Source organism: Ascidia mentula, chromosome 7, assembly GCF_947561715.1.
Source record: "Ascidia mentula chromosome 7, kaAscMent1.1, whole genome shotgun sequence".
NCBI classification, from domain to species: domain Eukaryota; kingdom Metazoa; phylum Chordata; class Ascidiacea; order Phlebobranchia; family Ascidiidae; genus Ascidia; species Ascidia mentula.
In genome coordinates, this window is record NC_138572.1 from 8,647,762 (window position 1) to 8,663,641 (window position 15,880).

Here is a 15,880-nt window from a genome sequence, read left to right on the forward strand (position 1 = left end):
ATAAAATGCAACAAAATGATATTTTTGCATGAATTTCAGCAATCAGCCTTTTGGTACAGATGTATATGTCAGTATTTTTCATAAAACATCATACAAATTATTGTCCCTAATGCAAATACTTTGTTTCCAAAACATGTTAAACCTTTCAGTGTTTTCTGCAAAATGAGTCAGCATTTTTGTTCTTTCTTTTTGTTAGTACAAGTATAAAATTTATTAACACAGTGTCAGCAAATGAGACATAAACAAGCTGCAGATCCACTAATCATCAATTTCAAAGTCACACAATTTTGCGAGCTGGCTCGTTCTTTCCCCAAGTTTGTTGTATATTCCTTTTCCATACCTCTCCAGCAGTTGTCTTTCATCCCTGTAAAACAGACATAATTAACCTGTAAAAAACTGTTTACATTATCAGCACACAAGAAGTTTACAAAATTCTTTTTTTTAAATATCTGTTTATCAAAGCAAAAAATTATTTTTATTTGCTGGTTGATTTATTTTGGAAGTACTTGTGATATAAAATATTAAGGAAGCATTTTGTGAATAAAAGTATTTTCATTTTCACCTCATAGTTGTTCCAAGTCTGCCAGCACTTTCACTGTTATAACTTGGGAAGCGAGATGATGAGATTTGACCCCTAAACAACCTTACTTAGTTTCCATTGGTAATAAATGCAAAATTTTTCAGTCTTTTATCTACAAGGCTTTTTTATTGCAGGTTCAATTTAAATGCCCTCAAATTATAATAAGAAGCAACACAGTATGTATGTTTTAAATTGACTAAAATGTGAATATTGACAACAAAATGCCATAACACGCTTCTCACTCTTTCTTCGGTGACCCCTCTTCTTTCATCAGTCTGGTTTGTTCTTCGTACAAATCTTTCTCAGTGGGGAAATGAGCTTGAATCATTTCTGGTGTCAAAAGAGGAAACATGCTCCCTGAAGGTCTAAAAACAAGGCATTTACTTGTTGATACAGAATGAACCGAAAAAACTTAATGTCTGATATGCCATGCTACATTATACATATCAGCCACTAATGTCATATTCTGCTGGTGCCTATACAGCTAGTGTTAATAAAAAAATGTTGCAGAATTTTTTTATGTTTGGCAACATAGGCCTGTTTGATAAATACAAAGGCAAAACTTAATTTTTCGGTCAACATTACAGTCGCTATATAAGCCTGCTTAAACTTGGTATAGCCAAAAGAACGGTTATTGGTACGAAATGAAGACACTAAACAAACACAGCAGTTGTGCGCATATACAATGATGCAAATAGAAAGTTTAGATATTTGTTATTCACTAACTCCTCAGATAAAAGGTTTTGTTCATCGTCCTCTGGAAGGTTCGTTAGCAGGTCTGGGGTGCAATGGGGTGTCATGGCTTGACTGAGACAATCGCTCCTACAGAAAGGAAAACAAGGTGAACAGATGAATTTATTGTGTATAAGCTTCAGACAGATGGCCACTGTTTTGACCTAAAAGGTCTCATCAGTGCAGCTGGCGTGACTACCAGGTGACTTTGCTGACCAAGCGGCCAAGCAAAGACTTCCACTTTGTGGTGACTATACAATCAACACCATCAGTTGGGCACCAAACTAGGTGCAATCTTACGGAGGAAACAAGGTGGAAACACTATGGCCAAGCAAAGCTCCACCAATAGATGAATTTATGTTTGAAGTAAAGGATGCTATTAAATTCTATCTTATGGCAAAAATACATGATTTTTATGCTTTGAACTCTTTTATGGCCGATAAACCTGTCAGGTAAGTTTGAATGATTTAATACCATTTGCATTATTGAGAATTGGTATCAATATGTATAAAGTATTATAAATTCAAAGCCAATCTTGTTTGCCTAATTATTTAATACAAATTAAAAACTAAAAAATAATAAAACCTGGCAATTTTAACCATAACAGCTAAATAACAGTTAACCACCAAAAGAGATTAATGTGTAATAGAAAATATTAAAACTAGCTTTTACTCTATGACTTTGACATGGCCTAACTACAAACTGGAAATTGCACTTATCCTGACCATCTAGGTAGCCATGCATTGGACAAGGTTGGAGTGTTTGCCAATGAACTAAGTCCATGTGAAGAGAATTTTTTCCATAGCATTGTTCCTTTGATAACATCCTATCACATTGTGTTAAAGTTTCAGAAATAGAAGTGGGAACAGGAAATAGATAAAAGTTTCCTACCTGTTTATGCAAAAACTTCTTTGCATTGGGCAGCATAGTGTATCTGAAAGGAAAAATACTCCATTTTTCAGTTTTTGTGACATCTTTTTTATAGTTTAAACACAATACTGTGGCCTTTTTACAGGCAGTTTTTGTAAGTCATTATGGTTAACTAACATGGAAGAACTTGGCTAAAATGTGGCAGACTAACCTGGGAATTGGGCAAAGGTGATAATCTGGATCAACTTCGCTGTGCTCTAGTGGAATATAGTGTTCGACGAGCCCTGGCATTGGGTTCTTAAAATTTTGAAAAAGATATTACAATTTGCAAAAATGTCACATACAATGTTATCTGTAACATGATTAATATAATTGCAGAACTATGTCTACCTGTCATAAAACGTTTGGATAGCCTTGCTACAGAAAAAGGCTGAATGAAGCATTTATAAATTACATTCAGTAAAAATAAATTTTACTGTAAGCCTGAAAGAACAACTTTTCAGCATGCGTTTTTTTAACAGTTTTTGGTTATTCTTGAACAGTAAATGACACTTACAAATATATACAGCCGATGGTTTGACGGATTCTTGAACAAACCAGAAGGTGGAATAAGGCCTGATGATGACTGTTTGTCCACAGACTTGGTTGAAATCCCAGCTTCGCTTTGTATCACACTAATTGTGTCACTTATTTGAAGTTTGCTGTCTTCCGTTGAAATAACTGATGGTTCTCCTTTCATGTCCTTCCCATCTAACATGAGATCAGAAGCAAAAGTGCCACGAATTATCTCATCCTGGAAAACAAGATTTAGATTAGCTACACAGAGTCAATAACGTTTTGCAGTGAGCTGCAGGCAACTGTTTAGATAATTTCACACAACAAAAAGGAAAATAACTGTTATGATGGTTGGTGCATAAACATTCATGTGGTTGTAAAAACTACCAAAAACTTAAAGCCATAAATCTATAAACATTTAAATGTTAAGAAAATACAATGACATAACAAGAAATGTACAAAGGCTAACAGGTTAAGTGACTGACCATAATTGGCAATATTTGCAGAAAAGGTATTTACTTAAATTTTAATGCGACTGTATTAGTTCCATAGCAAAACTATGTGATAAATACATGTGAATCATATAAATACACAGGGTGCTGCCATACGTAGAGCATAATTTATTTAGTTGTAAGATACCTCAGCTCCTACTCTTAGTGGCCGGACAAGACCTGGAGGAACATAATTCTTGAGACATTCGTACACGCTGTGCCTTGTGTAGCCAGCCAACTCATAATATTTGGGAACCACAAGGTCTTGGTATGGAACATTCCTTTGGGCAACCACCTCTGTAGGTTTAAATGGAACTTCTCCAAGAGCATCCGGTGCCTCAAAACATGATACAATACATTGTTAAGTAACCATGAAACATTCTAGTGTAACAGCTGAAATGACGTTTTTTGGTATTGCTAATATTTTTACTCTTGTTCTGAGAATACTAAAATGAAAAAGCTATTTTTTGACATCATTCAAAATGTAAAATACACAGACTATGGTTGATGATAATGTTTTGAAAAGTAAACGAATTGGTAAAATAAAAATAAAACTGATTGTTTACTCACAATGTCTTCCTTGGTGTCTGGTGACACATAAACAGGGAAAGTGAATGGTTTGACTTTAGACGGAATAAATGTTGATGACAGGGCGTCAATTGGATCACTTGATGCAAAACCATTGTGGTCATGTGCCTCAACCTACAAACAAGAAAAGCGAAAAAAAAAAATTTTAGCAACCAAAACATTTTGGGCAGCAACAAAACAAGCTAATATAACTACCCAGCAAGCATGTGTTTTTAGTAAGAATGGAATTGATACATTAGGTGCAAAATACATGGAACATATATTTCTGAACACGAAAGTTATGCTGGAAAATGCTGTAAAGCTGATTTTCACAAAAATACTTCAATTGAATCATATGACATTGTTGAGTAAAAAATAACTTAACATTAATATACAACAAGAGCCACCAAAACCATAGAATTAAAACCTGCAAAATGGTGTCTCTTGGACAATGTTTAATAATACCAATCTACAGGTTGTCAGAAAATTGACAGTTAACACAAAAAGACAAGATGAGCGTCTGATATACCATCCTCTTATATTTAGGAAGAAAACACGACTGTCCTATTCAGGCAATATTTATCAACTAATGTTCCTGTTAGTGAACACAACATAGTCCCAATTCAACCAATGTGAGCAACATACCTGAAATGGTGAAGTTCCAGTTGGCAAATTTTCATTGCTAACCACCACTGGAAAATGATCAGGCACTAAACAGACAGGTTATGTTATGTCAAACAGACCTAATCAAGCAAAACATCATATTTTTTAATGAATATCTTATGTGATACTACAATGACAAACAAGGTGTTTTTTATAAATTAATGTAATCAAACAAAAATACAACAACTATTTACCAGTCAGATAAAGATGTTGAAATAAACAACTTTGGCAATGCATCATATAAATAAAAATGTTACCACTGATTACGAAGGCAAATTGTTTGAGAATTGAAAAATGTACACACTAATATCTTACTAAGGCCGGCTTTAAAATCTTCAACCATCTTTTGAAGCATTTTTACTTTCTTGTCGGCTCTGCATCTGATCAGTACAGTCCTAGCAGCTTGCTGGAAACGGGATAATGCTCGATGCCTTACTGACCATGAGTTGTTCTTGTAGAGATCAAAGTGGGCTTTGCACTTGTTCACCTGCAAATGTTTTTAGTTTTAACAAAATCAAATCATTTTTGTTTTGCATAGTTGTCCGGACAAGACCAATACATATGAAACATACAATGGTTGGGGTACTGATGAGACCATATGGGTTAAACAAGGTGTACCTGATAAATAATATTAAATAATTGACAGCAAGCCAGTAGCAAAGGCCATGTGAATATTTTGGGCAAAAATTAGGAATATGGATAAAATTTAACAGAAAAAAATGTGCATTTGCACTATCAAGCATATCGTAAGTACTAAAATAAAAAATACTCTTTTTTACAAAAACATTTTTGCCCTAACATGGCATCACAGGTGTTGTAAACAGAAATACCAGAACAAAGTAAGATGACGAAACCAGGCACCTCATTCGCTTTTCTTCTGGTACGCTGGAAATTTCTGTCACTGGATGGCCTTAGCAGCTCCTGGTCAACAAAGGGTTCTCTTCTTTTGGTATATTTGTACACAAACGCAGCATTCTTTCGTTGTTCAGCAATAGCATGGCGAGCTTCATCGGATATTGGGTCCAGGCCAAGGTGTACTTGCCTACAAAGATGAGTTGTTTACGTGTGCCATATATATAATGTTGTCAAACACAAAAAAAATGCTTTTTAAAACTCAAAACCTTAGAAATACTGCTCTATGTAAGGCACAAAGTACACCTCGTACATGTACATTGCTGCAATTAGCAGAAAAAATAGGCAATAAATATGCTAGATTGATGAACATGCGATGACGAACAGGCTAGCACTTACCATAACCAATGTTTATCTAAAATTCAACACTCGGTAGTTGAAGCAAACTTTCAACAAATAACAAATATGTTTATGAATGTTCATGAAACCTTTCACCAAATTTTTTAATTTGCATTTGGATATTTTCATTTTTAGTACTTTATGGTATTTTAAGGTGCCCTTTTTGTTTTGATTATTATTTTCAAGTATACAACAACTGTTTCTGTTTGAATTTATGCATAAAACCAATACAACTTTTACTAACCATCGCAGTTGGTTGGCTCTCTCCTCAACTACATCCTGGCGAACTATTTTTTCAAATGCTGCTTCTTTCATTTGACGAGTGCTTTCAGCAGAAGTAAGGGAATCACTAGATTTTGACGCATCGACCTTTGATTCAGACTTAGCCAGAACAGCTGCAATATACATTTTGAATAGTCACTGCCAGTTTCTTTCTTATGAAAAATATTAAACAATATATGCATTGTGAAGAGGCATTTAAAAATGTTTATGTAGTGTAAATACCAATAAAATTACAACCATAAGTCATAAACTGTAAAACACAACCAGGTTTTTAGACATAGAAAGTTTGGTACAACCTTCACGCAAATCCTTGACCTTCAGCTTTCCTTTCTCTTGCATGAGAACACTGTTCACTGCATGTTGTGTGTTTAGTTTTGCCGGGAACTGAAAACCCTCAAACTCTATTTCACAATCTGAAGAAATAGTGTTAATTTATTGTCATACCCTTCAACAACTCAAATTTATACTTTGAAGTTTCTTGTATGGTGACTTTTGCCTTCGCCGTGAAATTTGGAGTGGAGTTATGCTTCTTGGATCAAAGACTTTCGTTTGTTTATAAAGGTCATCCAGGTCTCTAATTGATCTATTAAAGAAGTTTTAAAATAGTTAAAATATATTGACAGTTAAAATGCTGTGAAGGGATTGCAAGACATGTTTACTATATCTATTTAAAATCAAGCTATTCTGAAATGCTATTAGCCGCATACTGTAGCATGTTGTGGTATGCTTAGCATCAGTAGATAATAGTGATGTCTTGCGCCGGTTCCGGGTACCCGGACCCGGCCGGATATTGACCAATTTTCAATACCCGGACCCGGCCGGATAATACACTTAATTTTACCGGATAGTTGCGAAAGCATTTTTGTCCTAAAAACGGACAAACATTTCGCAAATTACTCGTTTTTGGGATCCAGTCTGTGATACTCGCCGACTTCCGATTTTTCGGATGTTTGTTATAAAGGTTTTTCTTGACGTGATGTACCATATTAATAAACGCCCACGTTTATTTGTTCCACTCATGATAAGCTAACCTTAACATAGCATTCTGTTTGGCAATCAAACATTTTTGCCATACCGATAAAACACACGAATCGGTGTTAACAAACTGCCGGATCCAAATTATCCGGCCGGATTTGATTGATAACTATCCGGATCCGGCCGGGTCGGATAATTTGGAACTGGGAACATCACTAGTAGATAACAATTATTTTCTTAACAATTACGTAGCCCAGGGTTGTTTATGGTAGCTACATTTTTGTGAAGAATACGCTTTATGAATATTTATATTCAAAAAGCAACATTTGATTTAAAATAAGTTCATGGTTTGTTAAATTAAATTACACATACTTTGATGTTATTTGCTTGACGACAGGCGTGCAACTAGCAGTGATGTGACACTGCAGTGGTTCTGTGTTAAACTGAGATATGGCAAGTTGTATTGTCATGTTAGCTGTCACATACTCCTTGGGTGTGTACGTCACAATTATATCCTTCTCCCCTTCTCCAGGAACAATACCTGCATTGTCAATTACGTTTGTTTATAACTTTACATACTTCCATTTTTGCCTAAATAAAAGTTTATTCAATACATATGATTTTGAAAGAACAACATGGTGGCAACCATGGTAACTTGTGATTTTACAACTATCTGCAATAGGTATAATATTAAAATTTATTTCAGGTAAGAATTGTCAGACAAACCAGAGCTTCACTATCTACAGACTTTAAATTTGTTATTCCAACCAGCAATTTATGATAAGTAGAAGAGAAAAAGTATGCTTAGATTTTGAAATTTAAAAAATTCTTTAAATTTGCTTGGCTTAAATTGTCACAAATTAACAGCTCAAAAAAACAAATCCTAACCTGACATCGGTCTAACATTGAGTGCAGGATGTGGTTGGACAACGGTGATTTGGAATTCAAAATCAATCGGAGAATGAGAGTACAGGGGCAAAATTTTTGAGCAGGATTCACCCAAACTGACACTTGATGGGGGAAAGACCAACTTACGGGGAAATTTTGAAGTATCCATGACAGGAAATGCATGGAGTGGAATAATGATGTTTTCATTTCCCTGAAATATTTTTAAACAAAATATGTCTTTTAGAGTTTGGATAGATTATTCAAAATTAATTCAGCTTACTGCAGCACTTTATTAAAAGCTTCAAACACAACTACATTGCAAAAACAGTAAATCATATAGTTTACTTTAAATTATTTTTGGGATTTTATCAGAAAACTAAGTTTCAAAAATAAAAACAAAATTATTGGCTTTATAAATTACACAGACTAGTGACCAGTTTCCTGGTTGTGGATTAGAGCAAATCAAATCATAGTATTTCCTTTGCCTATGTAGTGAATATTTTAAAACCTACACCTTTAAAACTGCCAGGCAGAAAAAAACATTGATGTAAAAAAATTATTTCTAAACTTCTAAGCTTACCTTGCAGTGAACCCTGATACAATCATAATAATATCTCCATTCATCAGCAGTAAAATTGATAACAACTTCTATGGTAAATCCAGGAACAAAGCGATCCTATAAGGAAAATAATATGTTCACAATTTGATAAGAGGACTATTCATGGCATTTACAACATGAGAGTTTAGCCCCAAAACCACAAATTAACACCATATTGATCTTCTTGTATGCAAAATGTAAAATTTATATAATGGTGTTGGAAATAAAAAAATGTTACAATACATCAAAATATGCTTTGTATGATTTAAAACATGATGAAGTGTTTCCAAATCAATTTTCAGAAAAAAATCAACTTACTGGTTTTGTATAGTGGATGCTGAAGTACTTTGTAGCAGGTGGAATAATGTGGATGTTTTGGCGCTCAGCGGAAGCATTGCAAATTTTAATTTTCCTCTTCAAAGGTTTATCCAACTTGTAACCACCAAAATGAACAACAGCTGGTTTCACTTTTATTGTTGAATTTTGGGAAAGTTTGTTAAAAATTTCTGTAAACAGTTAATAATGTTAGCTTTGAAAAATTTTTTGGGTTTTATTTATATTATTATCGTATATACCAAAACAACATAATGTTTCTTTGATCAATGAAAAAAAAAGGTACTTTGGGTGTTCTCATTTAAATGAAATACGTTGACATGTCAGTATCTTTGGAGTGTATAAGTAAATGGAAGATAATATCTTACGTGTATCTAGAATATGATTAGGAACGTCGAAGCGTTCACGTGGTTCAACGAGATCTTTCAGCATGCTTTGTTTTTGGGTAGAAAAGCCCGCCGCCATAGCTTTAACGGCCGACATCTTCTTTTTTGTGTACAACAGAGGTACACGCAGCTACATTTCCACGTAAACTCGGCTTTTGGGCAATTTTAAGGCTTGTAAACCCTCAAAGGCGGCTTTCTTTTCTTGTGCTGTTGTCAAAAATTTCAGAAACTGATGAAGTTAAACAAACCGGAAGAACTTTCTGAATTGAACTGCGCTTTGGTCAACTTCTCACGCTCCATAGCAACAAGAAATAGCGCCGCGAGCGACCAAACCCGACATTGTATTTCTATTTTAAAAACAAAAACAACTAGCGAAAATTTTGTTGTTTATTTTCATGTTAAATATTGGAAAATAAACTGCATTTTGCAATAAAGACAGGGATGATCCTTTAATGGAGATTATGTAGCCTACACACTAACCCACGGCCAGCGTTTTAAGTCATTTTGATGTGTCTGAAGCTGGAATGCAGGAATGTAAGAAATACTGATGTAATCATATCCAGACAACCATGTTCATAACTGTTTTTTGTCAACAAAGCGACCGGAAATGAGTGATTTTTTCATTTACCGTATTTTACGGACCATAAGGCGCAACTTAAATCCTTTTTTTTCCTCATAAATTGATCGTGCGCCTTATAAGCCGGTGCACCTAATGTATGGATCAAGTAGTGCTTTATTGCCTACACTCAAAACCAGTACCGATACTATTATAAATAAACCACCGTCTTACACAATAAACTACGGTAAAAGCAACTAGCAACTGTGATATTCATACTATTGTGACTTGCTTACATTTATTACGTAACAAGTTTTTGTTTAATGAGCTTTATACGGTAACCCATACTCCTTAAAATACGTTGCGTTCTATAGCCCGGTGCGCCTTATGTATGAACAAAAAACTAATCAAAGCAATTTATTGACAGTGCGCCTTATAATCGGGTGCGCTTTATGGTCCGTAAAATACGGTAAATATTTATTTTTTTAATTTTTTCCTTTCCTGGATTGTTTGATGCACTTTCTGATAAAAAAAAAATGCGTTGCAAGTCATTTTGCACAAAGTAAATCATTGTAGTTTTACTACTTCACAAAAAATTACATAATTCCCTGTTTTAAGATAAGGCCTGGTGTCAAGTGTCACAAAGACGTTTGTGACGTAACTATACCATTCTTTATTTGTGTGAGTCACAATTATACTGAAATGGTGCCAATGCAGTCGGTGGAGGGCGCTAGCAATGGACATCAGCCAGAGTACGTCAGCTTCGTCCATGGTGTCCGTTTCAAACTCTTGTTTGCCGTCAAAGTTTAACGAATTTCGCCACAAAGGAATTTTGTGTGACGTAATTCTCAATGTACAAGATGCAAGATTTCCAGTCCATCGTTTGGTCCTTTGCGCCTGCAGCGACTATTTTAAGTATCATTTCAACTGTTTTTATTTTTATTTTTTTGAAGTCATTTAGTTTGTATTTTTTAATTCTACGGTTACTGAGTACTTTATACAGTGAAATAAACACTTTGTGTGCAGGTCTTTATTTCTTGGTGGATGGAAAAGTGCCGAAAAGCAAGAAATTGAAATTCCTGGCGTTTGTCCGGAAATGATGTCATGCGTTATCAATTTTGCCTACACTGGACAGGTTATTAAACGCGTTTTATGTACGGCTGTTAACTTTTAACCAGTATTTATAAAGTGTTAAACTCAGTATGATTCACTTTTTGCATTATAACCTATGCCCAGCACAATACACTACAAAGCAATTAAACACAACACTTTATAGCTAAATGCTATCTTAATCACGTTACTTACGATAAGACAACAAGAAAATTAGTTAATTTTGCGCCAAATGACTTATGTTCAAACATCGAAACCTTGTATTCAGCATCTATGTTATTTTATCCTATGAATGCATCTTTGTAAGGTTGCTGTGACGTCACTGAATGTGGGAGAATTTCTTTCAGCGCCGACCAGTTTTTAGTGAAATATATCAAGGACAAATGTTGTGCTTTCCTGAAGAAACAACTCACTCCGACAAACTGCATAGATATTCGCCAATATGGAAGGTGCGCATTATGTTTTCAGTGATTTCAATTATCCAAACATATACCATTGGCGTTTAGTCCGCTAAACATCGGGTAAACTAACATATGTTCACTCTATTGCTCTATTTCCCTTGGTAGGGAATGGTGGTGATTAGATTTGTGTGGTGAAGTTCTAAAAACAAAATTTTTAGAGATTCTATGCTTTTAAGATTCTATGCTACTGTCTCCAGCAGGCTCTTTTTCGAATGTAAATTTCCTAAATTTAAGTTCACATTGCAGGCACTACAACTGTTCGAAGTTATTTGACGCCGTTACAACCTACATTCTCTTCAACTTCGAAGAAATTTCCCAAACGAGCGAAGAATTCCTTTTCATGTCATTCGAGGACCTAAACGACATTATTACTGACGACCGAAATAACGTGCGACTTGAAGAGTCAGTTTGTGAGGCGATTTTCAGGTGGACCCTTTGTTTTCAGGCACTTATTAATCGCAGTCAACGACATACGTTAATCAAAAACATGTTGTTTTGATAATCATTGGGTTATCTGTAGCAGTGCTTTTTTGTTAGTGTTTTTTAATATTTTCGTTGCCTTCCACTACAACAAATAAGAGTTTCAATTTGTGCCCCTTCATTATTTAATTTAACTTTTTTCGATTGGCGATTCTATAACTGCTTTCGGTTTATAGCTGGTCTTGTTAATTTTGTGCAATCATTACGCTAACAGTGGTTCCCAACCTGTTTTGTTACATTCCTCCCTTTGCCCATTTTGGAACTATTCATTCCTCCCCATATTACTAAAAACTTAATCTTTGCTAAATATTTTGGACCTATCTGAAAAAGATATTTAGTGCGGTAACATTTTCAATGTAAAAAAGAAGTTTTTATGAAATTCCACCCCTGAACTCATGAAATTCCTCTCTAGGGAGGAATTCCTCCCCGGTTGGGAACCACTGCGCTAAATAATATTTGCCAATGGGACGAGAAAAATAAATTATAATTTCTTATTATGAATTAATAATGGACCTATACTACATACGTGTAGACACAAGAAACATAACCCACGTTATACTGGGAAAAATATGTTTTTTTTACATTTTTCTTCTATCTTTTTACTATCTGTAATTTTTCTTGGGCAGTCTTTGGCCATTTGTGCTTCGATATGTGAGTTATGTGTAGACTAATTGACAAGTATAGCTACTATTTCACCATATTGCTTCGCTACCAAAGAGTCCAACGCATATGTCCAGGTGGGTGCGACACGATAAGATGGGACGAATAACACACCTAAACGCTTTATTGAAGGGAATAAGAATGGGACTACTTGATCGAGAGTATTTCATGACCCAAGTAAATGGTAGAGTCAGAACCATATATGAAATGTTAAAATTAGTCTATGTATAGTTTTGATACAGGCGCTGTAAAAAAGGCGCGTTTTTGTTTGCCTTCACTTGGTATAAATCCACGTACAGCAACAACAACTTTGTGTTACAAAAGGGGACTTAGTAATGGAATGCATGCCAGAGTGTCGAACTTTAATAGAGGAGGCGATGGAAGTGGTTTGCGATCTTCACTCGCATGACAGCAACTACATGGCAACGCGTGAAAACCTGTTTAATTCTTTGCTGCGACCGCGTCTGCCGAATCAGGTGAGAGCCACAAAAAACTGTTATACGATACACTAGGGAATGATTCGCATGAAGAACTAGAAGGGACCTCTAACTTCTAACACATACATTTCACACTTTCAGTAATTGCTGGTGCACTGTGTGTTGGTTTTTAAACAGTCGCAGACCTGTATGAATTACTGGCCTTTCACTTAAATTAACATTACTGAATAAGTTATAGACCTGTGACTGACATGGCGTTGGAGATATTTCACAGTAAAATGGTAGTTCTGAGGTGGACAAGAATTCAAGCTTAAAATCATCATTGTCTTCTTACTAATATGGACACAAAAACGCTTTTGGTTTTACACAGGTTCTTTTTGCCGTGGGCGGATGGAGCAGAGGAAGTACCGTCAACGTAATTGAAGCGTACGACCCGCGCGCATAGACGTGGCTCAATGTCAGCACAATTCTATGTCGGCTGAATCAAATCACTTTGCGAAACATTTTTCGTCATTTGGTAAAAATGAACCACTGTATTTGCAGAAGCCCATGCCACCACAACCTATTTAACTAAATTGTAAGACATATGGGCCGAAATCGCATTTAGATTGTAATCTTTGATGCTATAGGAAATGTCGTGTGGCATTATTGCCTCGGCAATGGGGCATTCTCGTGATCATTAACAAGCATACTTAGGCCTGCAACCCTTCGTTTTCACGTTGGGTTACACATCTGTGTTTTTGGTAGATATAGACTCTGGAAGTGGATGTCACTACCTTTGAATGGTTCCAGGTTAGAAAGTGAAAGTGCAAAAACATGGACAATTTTGAATGGAAATTTTATCCAAGATTATAAGGTTGTGGGTTATACTCTTGGAAACAGTTTTATTTTAAAACTTTGTTGCTGTTAGCCTTTTCGCCATTTTCTTTTGTAAAAATAAAGTACATCCCCATTTAACTTTTTTTTAGTGCTATACGCAGACCGGTAATATTTGAACAAACTTTCACTTATAATTGTTGTTCTTTGAAATGGGAACCACCCATGCAACACAAACGTTGCTACATCAGCGTGACAGTGATGGGAAGAAAGATTTACACACTCGGTGGAATGGACGGAGAAAACAGGTTTGTACGTTGTAATTTTTAACGGCAAAATACGTACAAATTTGTGGGTGCCGATTTTTCGTATGGATGACTTGTTCAGACTGAGCTCCGGTGAAGTTTTTGATCCGGAGAAGCGAACGTGGGAAGCTTTGCCCGATATGAATGAAAAACGAAGCGACGCTAACGCCACCTCTATTAGCGGAAGGGTAAACCTGCTTGGTTTCGTGGTTTTAGGAATAAGATCAAAGATTTTTGAGAAGGGGTCATTTATTTTCTATACAGTATATTTTATATTCATCCCGGCTATTGCCCATGGCGTTGTTAATGGGTCGTATAACCCGGTTTTGTCGAGACAGGTTTACATAGAAGGCGGATACAACGGGCAGGAATGCCTCAATACTGCTGAGTTCTACGACCCTGATTGTGTCACGTGAACGACAATTACACCAATGAGGAGCCGCAGGTCAGGAGTATCTATAATTAGCTTTCACGACATGGTCAGGAATTATTGATACCTATTGTTATTGGTATATATGTATTAGCCCTTAATGTATTGCCTCTGTGCTCTGCTGCATGTGGCTCATTCATTCGATAGTACTGATGATGAACGCAATTCGTGCTCGAAACGTCTACTTAACTTAAGATGATTAACAGCATATTAGCTTTGGCATTCATATTCGAAGTATTGCCATGTCTTACTAAAAGTTAGCAATTAACGTAGACCTATAGGTTTTCTTTGCTTTTGGCAAAAGTAAGTATTAACATGATAATGGCCAGTGTAACACTGTTGACCAAATTGTTGCTAAAATATAAGTTTACAAACCTCAAAATTTAATAATTCGTGTTTCAAGTCGCTCTCTATACAGCGCCGATATTAGCCTATACAAAACCAACGCAAATTAGCTATTACGTGATGTCGATGGTTTGGGTCGCTTGACAAGCCAAACAAGGACGGTTCCACAATAATCTAAAATTCAATTTTATCATAGAGCTGCCAACGTATTCCGTACCCATACGTTTTTGTTTAGATTGTCTGACATACTAATCCGTACATATGCAGGTTTACGCCGTTGGGGGCTTCGATGGCGTGAACCACTTGAAACACGCAGAGGCGTATTGCCCGACAACAAACACGTGGCGCAACACTTCCGACATGAACAAACCCCGCTTCAACTTCGGAATCGAGGTGATCGACGACCAGTTGGTAGTGGCTGGAGGTTACAATGGACATCAGACCTCTCCTAATGTAGAGGCGTACGACGACTCCGCAAACGAATGGTAAATGTATTGGAATTGTCCTTGTTCAAGAAATAACTTTCATCCGAACGTCACTATTTTTACACAGCGGATTAGCGTTGGTGAAGAACTTTGAAATTCTGATACATTAAAACACAGATTGATTAAAAACAAAACACCACTTTTCATTCATAGCAGGCGAACCAGTAATGTTCCATGCAATCGCATGATTGCCCCACTGCGCAGGTCCTTACTTGGCGATCACAGCTATCGTATCAAGATCATTAGGTTTACAGGCTTCGCTGTAACGCCTGGGCTGGTTTATAGGCTGCAATGCTTGGGCTGCGAAGCCTGTAAACCTGAACTAACTTACTTTTTAGATTTGAAATCAAGGACATGCACATTTGTCGAAGTGCTCTCGGCTGTTGCGTCATATCATCACTGCCTTATAACGTCATCAAAAAGTACTGCGTGCCACGTGACTTTCCCGATGGCTCCTCGTATATTAACGTAGAGGACAACGTCCTGTCGGAGCGCAGTGGGATTACCATTGACGACGAAGATTTGGATGAACGTTATGACTTAGAGTCACTTTCCCGTACGACGAAGTTGTTTTGGACGTTGATGAATAATGATGACAAAAAGCGGCTTGTCAACATTAATTAA

General features: G+C 36.1%; 1 protein-coding gene and 1 pseudogene across 1 annotated transcript; one reads left to right on the plus strand and one right to left on the minus strand.

Annotated features, from left to right (window-relative positions):
* Positions 1-188: 188 nt before the first annotated feature.
* On the minus strand, positions 189-9,431 carry LOC145908189 (cilia- and flagella-associated protein 221-like). The gene is made up of 21 exons (XM_082995400.1): positions 9,154-9,431; positions 8,771-8,958; positions 8,435-8,530; positions 7,855-8,065; positions 7,339-7,507; positions 6,459-6,574; positions 6,288-6,404; positions 5,954-6,104; positions 5,320-5,500; positions 4,774-4,945; positions 4,441-4,505; positions 3,799-3,930; positions 3,377-3,565; positions 2,739-2,975; positions 2,394-2,479; positions 2,204-2,246; positions 2,038-2,138; positions 1,307-1,402; positions 823-945; positions 563-634; positions 189-364 (listed from the first exon to the last, which is right to left on the minus strand). The coding sequence occupies exons 1-21, from the start codon at positions 9,266-9,268 to the stop codon at positions 259-261; spliced, it is 2,766 nt and encodes a 921-aa protein (XP_082851526.1). The 5' UTR covers positions 9,269-9,431; the 3' UTR covers positions 189-258.
* Positions 9,432-10,463: 1,032 nt separating this feature from the next.
* On the plus strand, positions 10,464-15,880 carry LOC145909494 (kelch-like protein 10; annotated as a pseudogene).

Excerpts from the sequence above, each read along its gene's own strand:
- LOC145908189 (XM_082995400.1), bottom strand. The coding sequence starts at position 9,268 with ATGTCGGCCGTTAAAGCTATGGCGGCGGGCTTTTCTACCCAAAAACAA. Across the intron at positions 4,506-4,773 it reads AGATTTTAAAGCCGGCCTTA|TGCCTGATCATTTTCCAGTG; the intron begins GTAAGATATTAG and ends CTGTCTGTTTAG. Across the intron at positions 635-822 it reads GAGGGGTCACCGAAGAAAGA|GGGTCAAATCTCATCATCTC; the intron begins GTGAGAAGCGTG and ends AAGGTTGTTTAG.